Source organism: Impatiens glandulifera, chromosome 1 (assembly GCF_907164915.1).
Source record: "Impatiens glandulifera chromosome 1, dImpGla2.1, whole genome shotgun sequence".
Taxonomy (NCBI): domain Eukaryota; kingdom Viridiplantae; phylum Streptophyta; class Magnoliopsida; order Ericales; family Balsaminaceae; genus Impatiens; species Impatiens glandulifera.
In genome coordinates this window covers 151,133,700-151,157,203 of record NC_061862.1, presented here as the reverse complement: position 1 = coordinate 151,157,203, position 23,504 = coordinate 151,133,700, and the positions used below count along the sequence as shown (strand labels likewise).

Below are 23,504 nucleotides of genomic sequence, written 5' to 3'. Positions count from 1 at the left end.
TCATATCCATCAGAAACATTTAACATGATGTATTATTCTTGACATTGAAAATATAGAAATGATTAATTGTTTATCAAATAGAGATCCAAAATGAGATTTGTATTCCTATTTTTAAATGGGGCCTGCAATATCATTATTTATTAGCAGCTTGTTGAGTTCAATCAGTCACACTTTGTAATCCAGTCTCAAAGGTCTGATTTTTGTTTCCAAAAAAATGGAGGAGAAGAAGAAGATCCATGCCATAATGATCCCATATCCTCTCCAAGGTCATGTTATCCCCTTTGTAAACCTAGCCATAAAACTAGCCTCCACTTACTCCTTCACCATCACTTTCGTCAACACCCAATCCGTCCACCGCCAGATTTCCAACAGCTCCGGCTCTGATTCCGACATCTTTGCTGAAGCCAGGGGATCCGGGCTTGATATCCGTTACAGGACTGTTAGCGACGGTTTTCCTGTGGGATTTGACAGATCTCTGAATCACGACCAGTTCATGGAGGGAGTTCTGCATGTTTTTTCAGCCCATGTTGATGAGGTGGTAGGAGAAATTGTGGGTTCTTCGGAGAAGGTGGATTGCTTGATAGCTGATACCTTCTTCGTGTGGGCTTCCATGGTAGCAGAGAAATATGAACTTGTCAATGTTTCTTTCTGGACGGAGCCGGCTTTGGTTCTTACATTGTATTATCACTTGGAGTTGTTGAAGAAAAATGGTCACTTTGCATCATCCGTCGGTAATTGTCTTTAACCATGTCTTTTTCAAAGCTTATAATTTGATGTTCTTGGTATAATTGGTGGTATAATTGATGAATTAGATAATCTTCGTGATGATACAATTGATTACATTCCCGGAGTTCAAGCCATTGATCCAACTGATCTCATGTCTTACTTAAAATCAACTGATATATGGTCGGTTGTTCATAGAATCATCTATAAAGCCTTCACCGACGTAAAGAAAGCGAATTTTATCATTTGCAACACGATTCAGGAGTTGGAACCAAATACGATATCCACCCTCCATACAAAACAACCCACTTATGCCATTGGACCAATTTTCCCTCACGGGTTCACCAAGGGTCCAGTGGCTACAAACATGTGGGCAGAGTCAGATTGCACCCAATGGCTTAATTCCAAAAGCCAAGGCTCCATTTTGTACATATCTTTTGGTAGTTATGCTCACACCTCTAGGCATGACATTATGGAGATTGCCCATGGTCTTTTGCTTAGTGGAGTGAACTTCATTTGGGTTCTTAGACCGGATATTGTGAGTTCAAATGACACTGATTACTTGCCTGAAAACTTCGAGGAAAATGTTAGAGGTCGTGGATTAATTGTGCCATGGTGCAACCAAATTGATGTGATTTCCAATCCATCTATTGGTGGTTTCTTGACGCATTGTGGATGGAATTCGATATTGGAGAGTATTTGGTGTGTTGTTCCCTTGATTTGTTATCCATTGTTGACCGATCAATTTACAAATAGGAAATTAGTCGTGGATGATTGGAAAATCGGAATAAACTTGTGTGACAATGGTTTGGTTACGAGAAAAGAAGTAGCCGATAAAATCGATGCTCTCATGAATGGAAAAGCATCCGAGGAGTTAAGGAATGAAATCAAGAAAACTAAAATAATTTTGGAGGATGCTTTAGCTACTAATGGTTCTTCAGAAAGAAACATGAGAGATTTTATTGAAGACTTGAATGTGAAGGTAGAACATATTCAACACAAATAATGAAATTTAGAGAATTGCTATTTTTCAATGTATTTGCTTTCATATTTAGTTGTTGAATGAATATTTTTTTTTAGTACTGTATAATATTCATTGGATTTTAGTTTTTTCTTTACCATGTTCAATTTGATATTTAGTTGTTGAATGAATAATTTTATTTTATTTTTTTTACAATTTTAATAATTTTAATTAAAATTCAAAAATAATAGTGTATACACATTGGATTTTAGCTTTTTCTTTATTTTAGTCTACTTATTTCAATAACTCAAATTCAAAAACAACATTTCAATTTTATCCTCTCTTATTATTTCACACAATTCATTCACTAAAAATACTAAAATAATTTTTATTTTATTTTATTATTATATATTAATATATTTTTATTTTTTTTAACCAAAATCTTTTACACTAAACTGCCCTTTCTCTTATTCCCCTAACCAAGAATAATGATCCTTTAAAATCCTATGATCGACTTAATTACATCGATCTTTATCCTCTAGTCGAGCTATTTTCGATCCTCTCCCTTTGTTCGAGCGACTCCATTCCTCTTCTCTTTAACCCAAGCTTCACATGAAGATAGATTGACCTCCCTCTTCTGACTCGGTCTCTTCTTTCTTCCGGTTAGGTGCTTTTCCTTTGTCTTTTTACGAGGTTGAGGAGAACTCCCCGAATGTAACTTTTCCGGCTTCTACTATCATTATTTTCCAAAGTTATTAAAATAATTAATATCTAAAGGCTTGTTTGATTAAGTGATTTATTGAATTTTTCTTAATTTTTATCCAAAAACTCAACCATCTAATCATTCTTTTATCTATTTAAATACTAAAAATAACCTTTATTTAATTATATAAAATTAATTTAACTTTAAAAAGTAAAAGATATTTTAACTTCACACCATAAAATTTTTTTTTTTTTTTGAAATTTCATTAAACATGATTCTTTAGAAAAAAAAAAAAAAAAACCTATATAATTAAAGATCAAAAGAGCCCCTAAACTTTTGTTATTTTTTAATAATAATAATAATAATCTTGCATGGGCCCACATAACTCGAAAGTGGGCCCGCAAAAAGCCCGGATGTGATAGGTTTTCCTTTTGAAGTTTCATCAGTATAAAAGGTTTTCAATTTTGGTGGGGTCCAATCAAATCCTATTTCTCCATTCTTCTTCTTCTTCCTCCTCCTTTTCCAAGAAACCCTAAAAAAATCATTCCTTTTGTATCTACACAAACCCTACCCGTCCCCCCTATCATGTCTTCAGAAATGGTCCTCCACACTTGTTCCACCAACACAACCACAACCGCCGCCGCCGTCCAACGTGGGACCCATCAATTGTCAGTCAACAAGAAGTCATCCAAAACATCCAAGGACCGACATACTAAAGTCAATGGCCGTGGTCGTCGTGTTCGAATGCCAGCTTTATGTGCAGCCCGGATCTTTCAACTGACTCGTGAACTAGGTCATCGATCAGATGGAGAAACAATCGAATGGCTCCTACGTCAAGCCGAACCTTCCATTATCGCCGCCACCGGTACCGGAATCATTCCTTCACAACCCATCTCGTTGATTCCAGGTCCGTCAGTTCAACCGCCAACAACGACCGATGATCATCGGATGTTTATGGGTCCACCGCCTCCAAATTGTACGTTGGATTTATGTCAATCTATGCAAATGGGTCTTGATTTTCCAGGTAATAATTTCAGACATATGCCTTTTACGGCTTTACTACTTCAGCCGGCGACTGATGATGAAGAACAGAGACAGCAGAAAATGTAAATGTAAAAATTGCTTCTTTTTAAGGTTTATTATGTAAGCTAATCTAGCAAACACTTTTGGGTGTAGTCACAAAATTGTATTTTATTAATAGAGGTGAAATCAACCATATAATTATGATATATAGAATTGAATTATTATTATTATTATTACATATAAGATAATAATATTTGAATTTCTTGAGCATAAAAAGCTCAAGAAATCAATCAATTTACTGTTGTTACTTAATAATGCTTGCTTCCAAATTGCCACCATCTTTTCTTCCTCTTAATATCACATGGCAGTTGCTGTTCTGTTTTCCAAAAATACAAGACAATTACTTACACATGACATGCCCTAGTTTGATTTAGCTTATTCTCTAAACGCGATAATACTATAAACCCGAATTGAACTAGTCCAATCTGTGTTAGCTTTCTATAATGATAAATAAACAACTTAGAGTAATTATAGAGAGCGGGAATTTGGTGTCATGAATGGTGTCGGGAATGGTGTGACAATATGTGATTGAACTTAACACGTGTTGATACATCATTCTCGACACCATTCATGACACCAAATTTCCGCTCTATATCATTACTCTAAGTTGTTTGTTTATAGTTGTTGGATTGAATAGACATACCCAATTGGTCATACGAGGTCTTTACTTTTGTAAACAAAATCTTGAGTTTGACATAAAAAATGTGTAGCTGTGTAGAATCTTTTAGAGTTGTAGTTAAATACTGATTAATAGATTATTCATCAATCAGAGAATGTTACCTCCTTGGGGATAAATGGAGTTGTAATGAACTTCAGCCCAAAAGCTCAAGAAAATGACTGCAAAACATATAATTCAAATTCTAAATAAATTCCAAACAGCTTTCAGTAATCAATAACCTTCAAATATAAGACATACCTCGTTTAGATTTCTGCTCCTTGGGCTGGATTTCAATGGAACAAGTATCCTTGAATGATGTGAAGATGATAATTTTTACACCGTACTGCAGTATAACAGTTTTAACTGTTAGCCAACAAAAAATAGATACATAATCAAATGGACATCGTTGATGAATAACGATACATACAGCGTCAGCAGCTGCCTGCAATGTTACGTGATCTCCCCACTCGCCACTCCTGGATGATGAGTTAAGAGGGCGTGAATATTACCCAATCGAGAAGAAGATATAATGAGAAGGGATAAAAAAAGGAACGAAGAAGAACAATACTTGGACATCTTCTTCAAATATTCATTATATTCCATAGGCACATAGCCTTCATAAACCTCCCTGTCAGACTTGAGCTGGCAGCGACAAAATATTCAAAATTAACATTTTGGAAACGAGAATTGAGTATGTTTTTTCGTAAAAAAAAAAAAAAGTGGATAACCACCTGATTTACAACTTGTTGTCTCACAAACTTGTGATGTTCTGGGCTACGATAGAATTGATCTGACAAGGCACGAAACTGAAGGAAAAAGAAACTCATTTTTCAAAAATAAAATATTACATGTTACAGATTCAAATTGAAACTGATGAGGCAAGAATAGTAAGTAAATAACATTCAAAATAAGGAAATACAATACTGACCTGACAATTACCATCTCCTTGAACTTTGCACTCAACTAAATCATACAATTGTAATCTGTATTAGAATACACATCATAAGTATTTTACAATTCAATATAAATCAGTTAGTTCAACAATAGACAATACGCAAACAAGAACAAAATCTCGAGATGAATAGCAACTATAATTTTGCTGAAATTCTAGCTTCCTATCTTATTGAGAGAAGTCCAATATCTGATTTGCCAAGAGGATAAAGGTAAGCAATTATTGCATTTAAAGATTTTCTCCGGAAACTGCTTTCTTCTTCCCTTTCTTTCTTAACATCGTATGAGCCAGAATTCATAGTGCACTATTCTTAGTCCATCTCTCGAGCTATAAGCAGGGGTTTGTAAGGCGAATTTTAAAGTCATGTTTATGTTGGATTAAGATTTAGGGTGTAAGTGATTATAAGTAACATCAAGATTATCCCCACGACAACTACCAATGATGGGACATGAGAATAGCACCAAATAAAACCAAATAAAAAAGAACCTGTTCAATAGCCTTTGATGATCAGAGGTAGCTTCATCAATGGAAGGTATATCACCATTAATTCTGGGAACATGCTGCATTTGATAATAAACAATTGGAGAAAAATTAGCTCTCGAAAAACCTAAGAACTAGAATAGCTAGCAACACAGAATAATGAAACCAATTATCTTCTGTACAAGCATGGAAATGCAAGACTTCCAATCCATCTCTGATTAAGAATCCGGTCACATATTGTCCAGTGAACACGTTTTAATGGAGAAGAAAGTAAAAAGTGGCGATTTACACATTTGTAGACAATCCAATTAATGTCACCAGACGCGAGAATCCGGGTAAACAAACCAGTAAAGTGTTTCTTTGTTCAATAAACTGGTAAAACAAGACAAGTTTATCCTTGTCTTTGTTTAAAAAAAGGCATAAAGTGAGACCGAAAAAGAGCATTTATTAGTAAGATTTAAAGATAACAAGCATAAATGACAGTAACATTTCAATATAAAAATATAGAAAGTTCCACTCACAGGAATAGGTACAATTTGATTCAATCTCTTTTCCACTTCTCCATCCCATGCAGATTCATCTGTTATCTCCAAATTATAATACTCCTCCTCCTCTTCTCCATCACACGATTTTTCTCCAGGACTCGAACACGAACTTGAAGGCGGACCCATATCATCTTCTTCAACAGTTAATTGCGAGAATTCTTCATGAAGAGTATGCGCAATAATCTCATCATTCTCTGCATCAACACGGGTATCTCGAGAACTATATTGTTCAGGACATATGTGTTTATCATGTTGGCTATTGTCACCGTAATATGTTGAACTGAAAATCTGTTCAACATCAAGAAGATTGAGTCCCCATCTCGCTACTTCAGAATCTGGCTCGCACATGGTTATTTATTTCCTTTTATCTGAAAATTTCATCCAGTTAGAATACATTCTTCTACCCCATATTCTTTACAATTAACTTAGAGATGTAAAATCTAGATATGCATAAGATGAAATTATTAGGTATATGATGATGTAGAGATAAGAAAGGAGGTTACCTAAAATTGACGCAATTGAAATGGGAATCAGAGGGTTGAATTGAAAGAGATAGATGTAAAATGGAGGATTAGAAGGAAAAAGAATAAAGTAATGATGATGGTGGAAGGAAGAACCTGTATGGAAGGAAGGATTCGAATCGATTCGGTAGTGGTAGCGATTGAAGGAGGGTGAATTAGAGTGGGAAGAACTGTTACGTAAAGTCTGGATGGGTTTTGGACGGCAAGAAAGGTAGAAATGCGATTTAAGCTGATTTATATATATATATATACAACCATCTGGCTGGATGGAGTAGACGACCATTGTCACGGGCTGACAGATCAAAAATTGTTTCCTGGGCGACTTGTCATTTTAACGAAAAATGGTCTGTTAAATGATAATTGATGGGTTATGTTTATATGTTTATTTTTTAAGTGTCTATTCGATTTGGGAGAATAACTTGTCATTACTTATTGAAAAAAAGTAAAAAGATTCAATTTTTCGACTAATTAGATTGTGCTACGTTATTCTCTTTCATATTTCCTCTCCAAATCATTTATCATATGTTCGATTATACTTAGGGTTTAAGGTAAGGTCACATGTTCGATTTTCACTTAAAACGTTAGGTTACTTATGATTTAAGGTAATGTCACATGTTTGATTTTCAGTTAAAACGTTTTGAGTTGAAGTAAATGTTATAGTTGTATTAGTCATGTTAGCATATTATAATTATATTTATATATATATATATATATATATATATATAATCAAAATAATGAGAAAATTATACAAATATCAATATATTTTTACATCCCATAATTTCTAATGTATCTAAAAGACTTTAATATATAAAATTAATTTTTTATTAAAAAAATGAAAAATAACTTTAGATTAGATTTTTCGTCTCTTTTAGTCTTAAGAATAAGACGGACGGGGACTCGAGAAAAGATTATCAACACAATGGAGAGTATGAATATCAAACGATACTATTAAATAAAATGTCAAAAAAAACAAAAAATTATCTCAAATATGAATGATGAAAATATAAATGAAACACTCCAACATTAAAAACGACATTAAAAGTTAAAACTAAATGACTTTTCAACTTTAATTGGAAATTTTTTTAAAGAGTTTTATTTTCTTTCCATATATATATATATATAAATATGAAACTAATCAATATAGCCTATTTCAATTTAAAAGGTTTGATTAGAAATTAAATCTAAAAGTTATAAAATATTCATACTAATCTAATCTCTTAAAAATAATCTACAAATAAGGCCAACATTATATTTATTTATTGATTGATTTGACAACATTCTTCATGGACTAAGCATTAATTTGCAATCACATCAAAATACTATTTAAGATAACCATAAAGAAGTTTATTTAATTGAAAGTTTTGCAATTTGCAATAACCACCTTTTGATGATTCTATAAAGTTTATGGCCTTTTGAAAGTGGATGAGACAATTTTAAATTATAGTTGTTTTTTATAACTATATAATGTAGATCCAATTAAACTTCTCACTTTTTAATTAATGTGTTTTCAATTCCTAATAATAAACATTTTACACCAATTAAAGAAAATGATGTCATTATACACCAATTGTAAACAATTCCTACTAATCAAATGGAGGAAAAAAAGTGAAGCAATCTTCTAGATACAAAACAAGTAATATACATACAACAAATCTTCAATTGACAACCATGGAAGAAATCCATAAAAAATTTAAACTAAAATTCTTCAACAAGACAGCATTCGACTAAAGCAACCGATATCTTCTCCCGGTATCTTTTCCTCTTCCATCTCCTTACTTTCTTCCTGATCCAAACTTGTCGTGTCTTTATAAGATTCAAGAATCTCATTTACCATATTCGACACTTCACTCATCTTCAAGCGAGATTTTGCGTGTCTGTTCAGACACTTGTTAGCGACACTTGCGAGTTTATATGCAGACTTCAAAGAATGTTTCCAGTCAAGCCTTGGATCAAGAATCTGATGAAACTTCTTTGTATCTTGTACATATGGCCTTATCCATATCAACAAATTCTGTTCGCTTGAAGGGCGGTTACGATCTAGTGGACGCCTACCCGTGATAAGTTCGAAAAGGAAAACCCCATAGCCCCATACATCGCTCTTTGATGTGAGATGCCCAGTTTGCATATATTCGGGTGCTGCATATCCCAGTGTTCCCACAACCTAATGGAATTAGCACAAATTCAATCAACAAAGACAAATCTCGTTTGATGTAGGCTTTTTCTTTCAAATAATCCGTCTTTTGGAGATGAAAAAGTGGATAACCTGGGTTATTTGGATTAAATGACTTCGATCAAACAAATAATCAACTAACTAAAACACTACAACACTACAGCCTTGTTGGATCTTGGGATAGGTTAATGAAAATTGGTTTATTTAGTGAAAGAACTTAAGGGTATAAATATATAATAAAAAATAGAGGGTATTTTAGCTGATTGATTATTTGAATGATGTTGTTGATGATAAGATAGTGGGTTATTTGAGATTAATTCAAATAACCCAGATCAAACAATGCCTAAAATACCCTTCTTATTTATAGTTTTCAAATCATTTTCACTTACCATTCGAAGGGTACTCAAAGAAATCCAACTATTAAACTTTCACAAAACAAGTTTTTGATGATTTGAATGATGAAGTGATTACTAATGAGATAAGAGTTCATCAAACAAGGCAATGGAAGATGGCAAGTTCGGGAAATCTAAAAACATACCCCAGTTGAGACATGGGTAAATCCTTCTTCAGGGCCTAATCTAGCCAATCCAAAGTCTGACAGCTTAGCATTCCATTCCTCGTCTAGAAGAATGTTTGACGACTTGAAATCTCTAAATATGATCTATACAAAAGCATTTAAGACATTTATATATATACACTCGAGAGGTAAGGATTTAAATTAAGAATGAAAACAATGAGTAAAAAAGATTAAAGAAGACCTGAAATTCCATGCCTTCATGTAAGTGAGCTAATCCTTTAGCTGCATCTCGTGCTACTTTCAATCTCATTACCCACGTTAGAGGCACGTCGACTACCCTAGAGGATAAGTGATCCTCAACGCTTCCGTTAGGCAAGTATTCATAAACTAGAAGACGTTGGATTCCCCTCTCATCATCTTCAGCACAGTATCCTAATAGTTTGACAAGGTTTGGATGTTCTACTATTCCTAGAAAGTTAACTTCATTCACCCATTCCTTATGTCCCTGACAAATTAAATTTTCCATTTGATTGATCAAAAAATTGTCTGCAGACTGCAGATGATCCTAAAAGAGGGAAGTTTTTAGTGTTTACCTGGTGTCCTCTTTTTCCTAGCTGTTTAACAGCAATGTCAAGTTTCTTCTGTGGATCTTCAGAACTTCTAATCATACCTTTGTACACACAACCAAATCCACCCTCTCCGATTTTGGTAGTTCGGCTAAAATTCTTGGTAGCTAACTTCAGCTCTGAAAAAGTGAATACTCTCAGATTACTAGGCCTTTGCGAAAGATAAGGAATCGATGTTCTCCCCATGGAATCTGTGTCTGTGCTTGTGCCAGACACATTTTGTGAGTTCACTTCAGAGCTAAATGCCTTGAAATCAAGGTCAGTTAAAGTTGAATTTGTAAACGGAACTGAAGTTGTCCTTATGTTCTTTTCTTCCTTCTTTACTCCTCCATAGCACCACGGGAAACACTTCATCGCATTCATTTAGTTAACCACAACTTTCACACTACATTGGTAACAATGAGAAAATTCAGATGCCAAATAACTTCAAACATTCCCTGATTTGATGATATTGACCAGATATTAAGTTTTTTCACAACTCTCACATAACTTCACAACATTCACTGATATGATTATATTGACAAGAGATTAAGGTTTTAACTAAAATAAGGTAAAATTGAATGAACTCTAAAGTTCAGATCCAAATCACTGAAATCAGAACACAACCTAATTCTTAAGAAGAACAAAGATTATGCTTAGTTGGATTGGATAACCTAACTATGAACACATCTTAATGCTAAGAAAAGCAAACAAGGAACTAATTTGCCAACAACTATCCTCATGATGTATTATCCAAATAACTTCAAACATCCCCTGATTTGATGATATTAACCAGATATTAAGTTTTTTCACAACTCTCATACGATTGGTTACCAACAGTGAGAAAAATGAAATTAGCATTACATTATTTGATGCCAAATAACTTCACAACATTCACTGATATGATTATATTGACTAAAGATTAAGGTTTTAACTAAAGTAAGGTAAAATTGAATGAACTCTAAAGTTCAGATCCAAATCACTGAAATCAGAACACAACCTAATTCTTAAGAAGAACAAAGATTATGCTTAGTTGGATTGGATAACCTAACTATGAACACATCTTAATGCTAAGAAAAGCAAACAAGGAACTAATTCGCCAACAACTATCCTCATGATGTATTATCCAAATAACTTCAAACATTCCCTGATTTCACAACTCTCATGCGATTGGTTACCAACAGTGAGAAAAATGAAATTAGCATTACATTATTTGATGCCAAATAACTTCACAACATTCACTGATATGATTATATTGACTAAAGATTAAAGTTTTAACTAAAGTAAGGTAAAATTGAATAAACTCTAAAGTTCAGATCCAAATCACTGAAATCAGAACACAACCCAATTCTTAAGAAGACCAAAGATTATGCTTAGTTGAATTGAATAACCTAATTATGAACACATCTTAATGCCAAGAAAAGCAAACAAGGAACTAATTCACCAACAACGATCCTCATGATGTATAACCCATAATTCTTCTAGCAAAGTTTGAACAAAAACACACATTCAAACAGTCTCACATAGAAAACGGAAGAGTTATAAGAAAAACCTGTGAAAATAGTCTTCAAAAGACGAAAGTCAGATCACCAACCAAACCAGAGAATGCGACGAGAGTAACTTGATGAACAGGTGTTGATACACCGTCAAGAATTGGCCAAATAATGGTGGGACACAGCCAGAAATTCATCATCACTAATTATCCCTTTGAAGAGGGAGGGAAGAAAGTCTTATTTGACTGCGAATGAGACAGATGAAAGAATCATCAATTCTTTATTGAAATAAATCCATTCATTTGTTTCGGTTTAATTATTTAATTATTACTCTTTCTTCTCCATCCTGTTAAAATATTGTAACAAATTATTTATTTTTATTGTAAATCAAATAAAATGATTTCTATTTCACATGTTTGTAATCAGAATGAACCTAATCATAATTATTACATAATTGAGAAAAGGTTGGTAACAATAATTTAGTATAAAATTAACACTTGAATGAAATAAAATTTAAATTAAAGAATTAGATAATAAACACAAAAAGTTATTGTAAGATTTAGTATTACCAAAATATTTAATAAAAACTTTTATAACTGATTAAGTAAATATTTGTTATATTATATAAAATAATAATTTAAATGTATAAAATATATATTGGCAAACAATTATGGACCAGACACGAAAATATGACTTGATCGAGCAAAAAAAACAGGTTACCTAATGTATTTTTTTATTCGGGTCAAAATCAGGTCATCATGTTTAACCTAATTATTAATAAACCAGTCAAAATCGAATAAACCAGTCAAAATCGAATCGACATGAAATGACCCAAAGTAGATCCGATAATTTTTTTATAAATTTATTTTATTGATTTTTGTGTTATTTTTTATTATTCACTCACTCATTTTCTTTTGTAAATTTTTTTATAAATGAATTTGTGATTTAACTTCATTTTTTTTAATTGATGTCATTTTAATTTGAAACAAAAAACTTAAATTAATTAAATCGAGTTTGATAAACGAGTTGAGTTAGGGAAGAAAGTCTTATTTGAATCAATTCTCTAAAAAAAAATAAAAAAAATTCATTCTTTTATTTTGGCTTAACTATTTAATCCTAACTTCTTCAAAATTTATTAGTTAAAATATTGTAACAAGTTATTTATATTTATTATATATTTATTGTACATAAAATAAAATGATTTCTATTTCATATGTTTGTAATCAAAATGAACCTAATCATAATTATTACATAATTGAGAAAAAGTTGGTAACAATAATTTAGTATAAAATTAACACTTAATTGAAATAAAGTTTAAGTTAAAGAATTAGATAATCACAAAAAGTTATTGTAAAATTAGTATTGCTAAAATATTTAATATTTTTTTTAACTGATTAAGTAAATATTTATTATATTATAAAACATAATAATTTAATGCATAAATATATATTAAAATGTAGGGCCGATAATTTTGGACCTGACACGAATACACGACCCGGACCAAACACGAAAAAATAAGTTAGGGTAATGTATTTTTTTGTTTGGGTTAAAATCAGGCCGACCTGTTTAACCTAATTAATAAACATGTTAAAATAGGGTCTACCTGAAATAACTCAAAGTAGACCCAATATTCCGTTTATAATTTTTTTTAGTTGAGTTTTGTGTTATTCTTTTTTATTTATTTATTCAATTTCTTTTATAAATTTTTTATAAATGAATTTATGATTTAACTTTATTTTTATTTTGAGTCGATGTTATTTTAATTTGAAACCATATGTGAAGAATTAGATACATCAAAGTTTTGATAAATAAGTTGACTCATAGGAAAGTCTGATTTGACTGCAAATGAGTCATCAATTCTAAAAAAACAAATCCATTCATTTATTTTGATTTAATTATTTAATCATCATTTCTTCAAAATTTATTGGTTTAATTGTAACAAATTATTTATATTTATTATATATTTATTGTAAATCAAATAAAATGATTTCTATTTCGTTTGTAATAAAAATAAACCTAATCATAATTATTACATAATTGACAAAAAATTGGTAACAGTAAATTCAATATAAAATTAACACTTAGATTGAAATAAAGTTTAAATTAATAAATTAGATAATCACAAAAATTATTGTAAAATTTAGTATTGTCAAAATATTTAATAAACATTTGTTTTTTTAACTGATTAAGTAAATACTTATTATATTATATAAAATAATAATTTAAATGTATAAATATATATTAAAATGTAGGGTTAACAATTTTGGACCATACACGAAAATACGATCCGGACCGAACAAGAAAAATACAGGTTAGAATAATGTATTTTTTTGTTCGGGTCAAAATCACGTCGACCTGTTTAACTTAATTAATAAATATATCAAAATCAGGTCATTTTTTTTTTTAGTTTTGTGTTATTTTTTTCCTATTCACTCACCCACTCATTTTTTTTATAAGTGGATTTGTAATTTAACTTCATTTTTGTTTTGAGTTATATCATTTTAATTTAAAACATAAAGATGTGAATTAATTACATCGAGTTTGGTTCGAGTTGAGTTAGGTAAATCGGGTCAAACGAGTTAGGTTCGGGTCAATCACAATTAAACATGTCAAGTTCATGTTAAAAATTTTGATCCGAATTACTAAACAATTCATGTTAGTATTGTTCACCCCCATTAATCTGTCAAACCGTTAACCTAAAATTGACCAAAATTTTAAACCCTATTAAAATGTAAATAATTAAATTTATAAAAAAAAATTAATTTAATTTAAATAAAAATAAGTAAATTTAGAATGTATTTAAAAAAAATATGTAAAAAAAATGAAAGATTGAGTTTGAATAGTAGATCATCTAGTCAATTTGAGAATAAATAATTAAAATAAATTAGTTTTGACATTTTTTTTTATTTTAGGATTTTGTTCAATAGATAAGAAAGTATGTTATTTAGATTTTTAATTTATTAAATTACTATAATATCTTTTTATATATATATATATATATATATATATATATATATATATATATTTAAAAAGAAAGTAGGAGTATTTTAGAAATGAATGATTTCATAGTTAGAACTTAGAAGATTTGGAATAAAAAAGGAAATTACAAATATGAAATGCAGATAGTATACTGTTCAAAATGATAAAGATGAAAAATTGCTTCAATTTCTAATGAGACTCAATGATCGTTATGAGCACACTATTGATCAAATTTTTGTTGTTGATTCATCTCTTACAGTTTACAAGGCATATACTATGTTTTTGAATGTTAAGATGAAATGAAAAATTGATGAAAATTAAACAGAGAGTTTCAGTACTCTTCACATAATAAATGAAGAGAATAAAAATCTTGACTTTGATAAAAGTGCCTGTCTCTTGTTGTTGAAAAGATAATGACTACTAGTCAAGTAAGGAATATTAAGGTTGGAGCAAACAAAGGAAAAACTTCTCAAAGTTCTTACAAAAATACAAATTGCAAACATTGTGGATTGAAAGGGCATATTCAAGAAAGTTGTTTCAAACTTATTGGCTATCCAGAATGATTTAAGCAATCAAAAGAGCAAAGGAAGAAAATATTTGTGAATGTTGTCAACGTAGGTGGCAGAATTTTAAAAGGGATATATTGATCAGCCCATCTCTCTGTCTTATTTCATTTCAAAAAACCCAGCAAGCTTCCTACCTTATCTTCTTCAGTCGATCATCTTCATCAGATCATCATTTCATCAACATATCACCTCTTTCAACAAATCAATTCCTTCATCAACAACTCATTTGAATTAAAGGTAAGTAAATGGTGGATTTGATAAGGTTATGAATGTATTAGGGTTATAATTGAAATGGAGTTACTGGAAGAAATAATGAAATTGATTTGTTTGATATGGTTGAATGATTTAAGGTTGTTTATTGTTTAGGAAGGAGGAAGAGAAAACAAAGAATGAAGGAATATGGATTATTTGGTTTTGGATAAACTTGAAGATGAGAAAAGGTATTTAGGGTTTATGTATAAATTTGAATGTTTATTGGAAGAGAATGAAAAGGATTGTTGGCTTTAAGGAAGTAAATGATATGGATTATTAGTAAGTGAAAATATAAAGACTGATTTGAGTTTAATTTGATAATTGAAGGAAGAAAGTGTCAAAGGCCCATTTGAAAATAACAAAGGATAGTTGGTAGAGCTTAAGAGTGAAAATAACTAGATATTTGGGGGTTAGGTAAGAAATCATACATTCTTACAGTTTATTTTATTAAAATATGATTATGGTGATAAAATGGTTTTTATTAAAATGTGTTTTTAAACTTATGGATCAAGTTGACATGAAAATGTTTTGATAAAAGAATTTGATAAAACGTTTGATAGAAGTGACTTGATAATGTGATTTATAAAAATGATTTGCGAAACTAGTTGATAAAGTATTTTTGATAAGCCAATGCTAAATGCTTTATGAAAGACTGATACATATGTATTGATTTGATTATGTGAATAATACAAGAATGATTTTATTACTCTGGATAGAAGTCTGTACTTATTTATTTGATAATAGTTATTAATGCCTCGAGTGCTTATACCGGTAATGAGTCAACGCGTGACAGTCACGTCCGGTTGATGGTTAATGAGTCAATGCAGGACCTCCAAATCCTGATTGATGGCTAACGAGTCAATATAGGACCCCCAAATCCTCATTGATGGTTAATGAGTCAACGCAGGACATTAAAGTCCTGGTTGATGGTAATGAGTTATCACAATAATGTAGTCATTATCACTATCCCAGAGTTTTATAGAAAAAAGTATATTGGTTATTAACAATACGTATTATATTTTCAATAAAGGTTTGATCTTTCTATACTTATATTAAATGTCTCTTAATCCAACTGTAATGAAATTATGATTTTCTTACTGGACAAGTTTGGCTCACCCATTTTAATGGTTCCTCCTTTCAGAGAAGGAAAATCAAGTAACAGAATTTACTGGACAGTGAAGACTTGGATATCGATCTACTTTTGGTAAGAAAAGTTAGCCCTCTCCTTAGAGTAGTGTATTAAGGGAGAGTTAGAACGATGTATTTTGTAAACCTTAAGATGGTAGCATTGTCACCTTGTATTTTTGGATTTTTGATGAGGTGGCAAGAACATATTGTAGCTGAAAGAGTTTTTGGTTAATGAAATAAGGGTGATATTTTGATTAAGAAAGTTAGTAAAGAATTATGTTAGCCTTGCATATTATATTTAAGTGTATTTCAAGGAGATGACATGCGGCGGCTGGTCACGACTCGGTTCGTGGCGTGACAACTTTAGCGGTATCAGAGCATAAGGTTTAATAATGGTGTTAATGATGTAGGAATGGATGATGAAGTGCTTGCCGGTTTTGCACGACGTACAAGGAGAAGACGTGATACCAATGAACCAAATGGACCCGTAAGTCAAGAGGAGGGGGAGACCTCTAGAGCGGTAATAGTTGAGGATATCGTCAGAGTTATGTCAGGAATAGCACAACAACATGCACCGACAAATAAGTTTTCTGAATTCAAGAAATTGGCTCCACCATACTTTGATGGTAGTAGCGATCCGCTAAAAGCTGACAAGTGGATAAAAGAGTTGGAGAAGTTCTTCGATGTACTCAAATGTTACGATGTGGAAAAGGTACGATTTATAATATTTTAGTTACAAGGGAATACAAGCGACTGGTGGGAGTTGGAGAAGCAAACATACGAGCGCGATACAAGTACACTCTCATGGGATACATTTAAGAAAGCTTTTTACAACACCTACTTTCCCAAGAGCTTGAGGCAAGAGAAAGAGATGGAATTCATAAATCTAAAACAGGGAAATATGACTGTTACTGAATACCAAGCTCGGTTTGTGGAATTAGCAAAGTTTGCTCAATCATGGATGGGAAGTGAGATTACGAAGGCGAGAAAGTTTGAAATGGGGTTGAGTCCCCACATTAGGCAAGTTGTGGTTCCTTTTGAGCTTAACACTTTCATTGAGGTGGTTGATAAGGCATGATTGATTGAAAGGGAGTTGCGTATTACGAGAAGGATTGATGAGGCGAACTCGAAGAAAAGAAGTCATCAAAGTGCCAATGAAGGAAATCGAAACTCATTCCAGAATAGAAGGCTCTTTTCTGCGAGTAGTCCGGCTCAAGCCTCTAGAAATGTGCCTTCACATAATTCATCGTCGTCTGTGCAATGTTCGCATTGTTCTGGAAACCATCGCATGGAAGATTGTTGTTGGCTATCAGGAGCATGTGTTTTATGTGGGCAACATGGTCACTTGAGAGCAAATTGTCCACGCTTTAGAAAGCCATTCACTTAGCCTAATGCGCGTGAGACAGGAAATTCCATGAATCGAAGACCCTTTCCCAATAAAAATCAGAAAATGGGACAGACATTAGGAGGCCAAGCTAGAGTGTTTTCTACAATGAATGTCGAGCAAGCGCGTGCGTCTAACGCTGTGGTCTCAGCTACTCTTTATGTTTCTTCCGCTTATGCTTTAGTGTTATTTGATTCTGGTGCTACTGATTCTTTTATTTCTCAAACCTTTATCAAAAAGCATAATTGGAATACTGAACCTCGAGACGTGAGTATAAGTGTAGAAACACCATTGGGTGATAAAATAATTGCAAACCTAATTTGTAAGTCTCGAGAAGTACATATAGGAGATAAAGTGTTACCAGTAGATCTTACGATACTAGATATGCATGGTTTCGATATCATTTTGGGGATGGATTGGTTAGCTCACAACTTTGCTAAAGTTGATTGTCATAAAAAGAGGATAATATTTCAAATTCCCGAACAACCTATATTTTCTTTTATGGGAAGTAAAGTTGTTATTCCTCCAAAGATGATATGCTCTTTAGAAGCAAAATGCATGATTAGAAAGGGTTGCGAATGCTATCTGGTGGTGTTATGGGGTACCGAAAAGAATGAGAAATCCTTAGAAACTTTTCCGATCATAAATGAATATCCAGATGTGTTTCCAAATGAATTGCAAGGTTTACCTCCTGATAGAGAAGTAGAATTTGCAATTGATGTAGTGCCTGGAACAACTCCAATAACGAAGAATCCGTATCGTATGGCTCCGGTAGAATTGAAAGAATTACGAAATCAATTGGAAGAACTATTGCAAAAGGGGTACATCAGGCCAAGTGTTTCCCCATGGGGAGCTCCTGTTCTTTTCGTGAAAAAGAAGGATGAGACAATGAGGCTTTGCATTGATTATTAAGGGCTTAATAAGGTAACTATTAAGAACAAATATCTGTTACCGAGAATTGATGACTTGTTTGATCAGTTGAAAGGAGCACAAGTTTTTAGCAAGGTTGATCTCTGATCAGGTTATCATCAGTTAAAGATTAAACCGGCTGATATTGCCAAGATAACATTTTGAACAAGATATGGACATTATGAGTACGTGGTAATGCCTTTTGGCTTGACGAATGCTCCAACTGCTTTTATGAATCTTATGAATAGAGTATTCAAATCATTTCTAGATGAATTCGTGATAATCTTTATTGATGACATATTGGTGTATTCTAAATCTGAAGAAGAGCACGAGAAACATCTCAGAATAGTACTCCAGGCTTTGAGAGAAAATCAGTTGTATGCTAAATTTTCTAAGTGTGAGTTCTAGTTGAATAATATCGCATTTCTAGGACACGTTATATCTAAGGATGGAATATGTGTTGATCCTAAAAAGGTGGAAGCGGTATCTGAATGACATAGACCATATACTGTTTCAGAGATACGTAGTTTCTTGGGTTTGGCAGGTTACTACAGGAGATTTGTTAAAGGGTTTTCTCAAATTGCATCACCACTTACTCGCTTGACACAAAAGGCGTAAAATTTGAATGGTCAACAGAATGTGAATGGAGTTTTCAAGAACTCAAAAGACGATTGATTATGGCACCTGTTCTAACCATACCTTCTGAAAGTGAAGATTTTTATGTGTATTGTGATGCTTCAAATAAAGGTTTGGGATGTGTGTTAATGCAAAACAAGCATGTTATTGCTTATGCATCTCGGTAGTTAAAACCACATGAACGTAATTATCCTACCCATGATCTGGAATTAGCAGCGGTAGTATTTGCATTGAAGATTTGGCGACATTTCTTGTATGGTCCAAAAGTCGAGATTTATACCGATCATAAGAGTTTGAAGTATATCTTCACCCAAAGTGAATTGAATATGCGACAGAGGAGGTGGCTGGATCTAATTCAAGACTATAATTTGACGATAAGTTACCATCCCGGAAAAGCTAATGTCGTAGCTGATGCTTTGAGTAGGCATCCATCAAGAGAGGAGCCAAGTTTGATTTCAAATATTGTGATTCGTCCTATGTTAATTGAGAAGGTTAAAAGCTCTCAACAAGATGATTCTCAAATTATTAAAATCAAAGGAGATATGGAGTCTGAGGCTGTAAAGGGATTTCAACTTGATAAAGATGGAGTTTTGCGTTTTCACAACCGGTTATTTGTTCCTCAAAATGATGTTTTAAAGAAATAAATATTAGAGGAAGCGCATTACTCTAGATACACTGTTCATCCCGGTAGTACCAAGATGTATCGAGACTTAAAGGAGCACTATTGGTGGAACAACATGAAGAGAGAAATTGCTCAATATGTCTCGGAATGTTTGACATGTGAACAAGTGAAAGCAGAACATCAACGCCCCGCAAGCTTACTACACCCTTTACCCATTCCGCAGTGGAAATGGGAAGATATCTCTATGGACTTTGTATCCGGAATGCCGAGGACAAAGAGGAATAATTCAGTTGTATGGGTAATTGTTGATAGGTTAACAAAATCTGCTCACTTTCTAGCAATTCCAACTGGATTCTCGATGGACAATTTAACACGATTGTATGTCAAAGAAATATTGAGGTTGCATGGGATACCGATTACTATTTGTCTCGGATAGAGATAGTAGGTTTGTATAACATTTCTGGAAGAGTTTGCATTGATGTTTGGGAACTAAGTTGAATTTTAGTACTATATTTCATCCTCAAACTGATGGGCGAACAGAAAGAGTCAATCAAATTATGGAGGATATGCTTCGAGCTTGTATTATTGACCTAGGTGGATCATGGGATGATCACTTGCCTTTGATAGAATTTGCTTACAATAATAGCTATCAAGCAAGTATTCAAATGGCTCCTTATGAAGCATTATATGGTCGTAAATGTCGTTCACCTTTGTGTTGTGATGAAATAGGTGAAAGAAGACTAATGGGACCAGAGATTTTGCAAGAAACGACTGACAAAATCGGAAAAATCAGAGAGAATTTAATCATTGCACAGAGTAGACAGAAGAGTTATGCGGACAATCGAAGAAGATCTTTAGAGTTTAATGTGGGGATCATGTATTCCTAAAGGTGTCTTCGATGAGAGGTGTTATGCGGTTTGGAAAGCGTGGAAAACTGAGTCCTAGGATCGTGGGACCGTTTGAAGTGTTAAAGAAAGTTGGTAGCGTGGCTTATGAAATTGCATTGCCTCCACATTTATCGAAAGTGCATAATGTGTTTCATGTGTCCATGTTAAGAAAATATGTTCCTTCCAACGATCATATAATAGAATCCATTCCACTAGAACTTGGGAAGAACTTAGCATATGAAGAGATCCCACTTCGAATTATTGATAGAAAAGAACAGATTCTATGTCGACGAACTATTAAGTATGTTAAAGTTCAATGGAGTAATCATTTTGAAAGGGAAGCAACGTGGGAACTTGAAGATGATATGAAAAGTAAATATCCTTCACTCTTTGAAAGTTGAATCAAGTTTGGGGACCAAACTTCTTTTAAGGAGATAAGATTGTAAAGTTAAGTTTTAATTAAAAAAAGAAAAAAAGGAAGTGGCTGAAAATGGGCCATGTAGGTGGCCGAATTTTAAAAGGGATATATTGATCAGTCCATCTCTCTGTCTTATTTCATTTCAAAAAACACAGCAAGCTTCCTACCTTATCTTCTTCAGTCGATCATCTTCATCAGATCATCATTCCATCAACAGATCACCTCTTTCAACAAATCAATTCCTTAATCAACAACTCATTTGAATAAGGTTATGGATGTATTAGGGTTATAAATGAAATGGAGTTGCTGAAAGAAATAATGAAGTTGATTTGTTTGATATGGTTGAATGATTTAAGGTTGTTTATTGTTTAGGAAGGAGGAAGAGAAAAAAGAGAATGAAGGAATATGGATTATTTGGTTTTGGATAAAATTGAAGATGAGTAAAGGTATTTAGGGTTTATGTATAAATTTGAATGTTTATTGGAAGAGAATGAAAAGGATTGTTAGATTTAAGGAAGTAAATGATATGGATTATTAGTAGGTGGAAATATAAAGACTGATTTGAGTTTAATTTGATAATTGAAGGAAAAAGTGTCAAAGACCCATTTGAAAATAGCAAAGGATAGTTGGTAAAGCTTAAGAGTGAAAATAACTAGATATTTGGGGGTTAGGTGAGAAATCATACCTTCTTACAGTTTATTTTATTAAAATATAATTATGGTAATAAAATGGTTTTTATTAAAATGTGTTTTTAAACTTATGTATCAAGTTGACATGGAAATGTTTTGATAAAAGAATTTGATAAAACGTTTGACAAAAGTGACTTGATAATGTGATTTATAAAAATGATTTGCGAAACTAGTTGATAAAGTATTTTTGATAAGCCTATGCTAAATGCTGTATGAAAGACTGATACATATGTATGGATTTGATTATGTGAATAATACAAGAATGATTTTATTACTCTGGATAGGATTCTGTACTTATTTATTTGATAATGGTTATTAATGCCTCGAGTGCTTATACCGGTAATGAGTCAACGCGTGACAGTCACGTCCGGTTGATGATTAATGAGTCAATGCAGGACCTCCAAATCTTGATTAATGGTTAATGAGTCAATGCAGGACCCCTAAATCCTCATTGATGGTTAATGAGTCAACGCATGACATTAAAGTCCTGGTTGATGGTAATGAGTTATCACAATAATGTAGTCATTATCACTATCCCAGAGTTATATAGAAAAATGTATATTGGTTATTAACAGTACGTATTATATTTTCAATAAAGGTTTGATCTTTCTATACTTATATTAAATGTCTCTTGATCCAACTGTAATGAAATTATGATTTTCTTACTGTGCAAGTTTAGCTCACCCATTTTAATGGGTCCTCTTTTTAGAGAAGGATCCAAATCAAGTAACAGAAGCTACTGGACAGTGAAGACTTGAATATCGATCTACTTTTGGTAAGAAAAGTTATCCCTCTCCTTAGAGTAGTGTATTAAAGGAGAGTTAGAACGATGTATTTTGTAAACCTTAAGATGATAGCATTGTCACCTTGTATTTTTGGATTTTTAATGAGGTGGCAAGAACATATTGTAGCTGAAAGGATTTTTGGTTAATGAAATAAGAGTAATATTTTGATTAAGAAAAATAGTAAAGAATTATGTTAGCCTTGCATGTTATATTTAAGTGTATTTCAAGGAGATGACATGCGGCGGCTGGTCACGACTCGGTTCGGGGCGTGACAGCTAACCTTGTATTAAATTTTAGTATGAATCTTAATCATGTTGAAAATTTTAGTATAACTTAGATTATTGATTCTAGAGCTAGTGCTCATATTTGCAATAATAGAAAACTTATGAAATTAATATTCATACAATTGTTAAACTATTAAAATTATATTACCAGATGAGAGTAAAAAAAAAATTAAAGAAATATGTACAGTAGTTTTAAATAAACATTTGCACCTCAAAAATGTTATGCTTTCTTCATATTTTAAATACAACCTTATATCTGTTGCATAATTACTAGAATCGAATAACATTAAATGTTGTTTTTCTTCAACATATTGTGTTTTGCATGACCTTGAGAAAGATTTAATATTAGGAAAAAGGATTAGGGTGAACAACTTGTACTATTTTGAAAATGATCTAGATGATTTCAATGGTGATCTTTTTCAAAACAAAAATCAATCATTCCTTTTGTAAGCAATGTAGTATGACAACTTCTATAATGTAAATGAAAAACTTTCATTTTGTAAACTTTGTAAGACAATGAAAAGTTTTCATTTTTAGTTCAAGTTGATTGTAAT

The 23,504-nt window shown here is 32.3% G+C and overlaps 5 protein-coding genes across 5 annotated transcripts; 3 read left to right on the top strand and 2 right to left on the bottom strand.

The window, feature by feature from the left end:
- The first annotated feature begins 157 nt into the window (after positions 1–157).
- Positions 158–1,834, top strand: LOC124920154 (UDP-glycosyltransferase 86A1-like). Its single transcript, XM_047460572.1, has 2 exons — positions 158–731; positions 813–1,834. The coding sequence occupies exons 1-2, from the start codon at positions 215–217 to the stop codon at positions 1,727–1,729; spliced, it is 1,434 nt and encodes a 477-aa protein (XP_047316528.1). The 5' UTR covers positions 158–214; the 3' UTR covers positions 1,730–1,834.
- A 1,049-nt stretch (positions 1,835–2,883) lies between these two features.
- LOC124920151 (transcription factor TCP11-like) lies at positions 2,884–3,636 on the top strand. Its single transcript, XM_047460568.1, has one exon. The coding sequence runs from the start codon at positions 2,973–2,975 to the stop codon at positions 3,495–3,497; it is 525 nt and encodes a 174-aa protein (XP_047316524.1). The 5' UTR covers positions 2,884–2,972; the 3' UTR covers positions 3,498–3,636.
- LOC124920150 (OVARIAN TUMOR DOMAIN-containing deubiquitinating enzyme 12-like) lies at positions 3,595–6,855 on the bottom strand. Its single transcript, XM_047460567.1, has 10 exons — positions 6,609–6,855; positions 6,082–6,473; positions 5,567–5,640; positions 5,057–5,111; positions 4,860–4,934; positions 4,697–4,770; positions 4,556–4,604; positions 4,387–4,471; positions 4,251–4,307; positions 3,595–3,786 (listed from the first exon to the last, which is right to left on the bottom strand). Exons 2-10 carry the CDS (start codon positions 6,451–6,453, stop codon positions 3,719–3,721), a joined length of 909 nt encoding a protein of 302 aa, XP_047316523.1. The 5' UTR covers positions 6,454–6,473; positions 6,609–6,855; the 3' UTR covers positions 3,595–3,718.
- A 1,286-nt stretch (positions 6,856–8,141) lies between these two features.
- On the bottom strand, positions 8,142–11,620 carry LOC124920149 (serine/threonine-protein kinase PCRK1-like). The gene is made up of 5 exons (XM_047460566.1): positions 11,471–11,620; positions 9,907–10,324; positions 9,555–9,818; positions 9,335–9,457; positions 8,142–8,787 (listed from the first exon to the last, which is right to left on the bottom strand). Exons 2-5 carry the CDS (start codon positions 10,300–10,302, stop codon positions 8,332–8,334), a joined length of 1,239 nt encoding a protein of 412 aa, XP_047316522.1. The 5' UTR covers positions 10,303–10,324; positions 11,471–11,620; the 3' UTR covers positions 8,142–8,331.
- Positions 11,621–16,748: 5,128 nt separating this feature from the next.
- On the top strand, positions 16,749–17,414 carry LOC124911039. The gene is made up of 2 exons (XM_047451534.1): positions 16,749–17,021; positions 17,070–17,414. The coding sequence occupies exons 1-2, from the start codon at positions 16,749–16,751 to the stop codon at positions 17,412–17,414; spliced, it is 618 nt and encodes a 205-aa protein (XP_047307490.1).
- Positions 17,415–23,504: the final 6,090 nt, after the last annotated feature.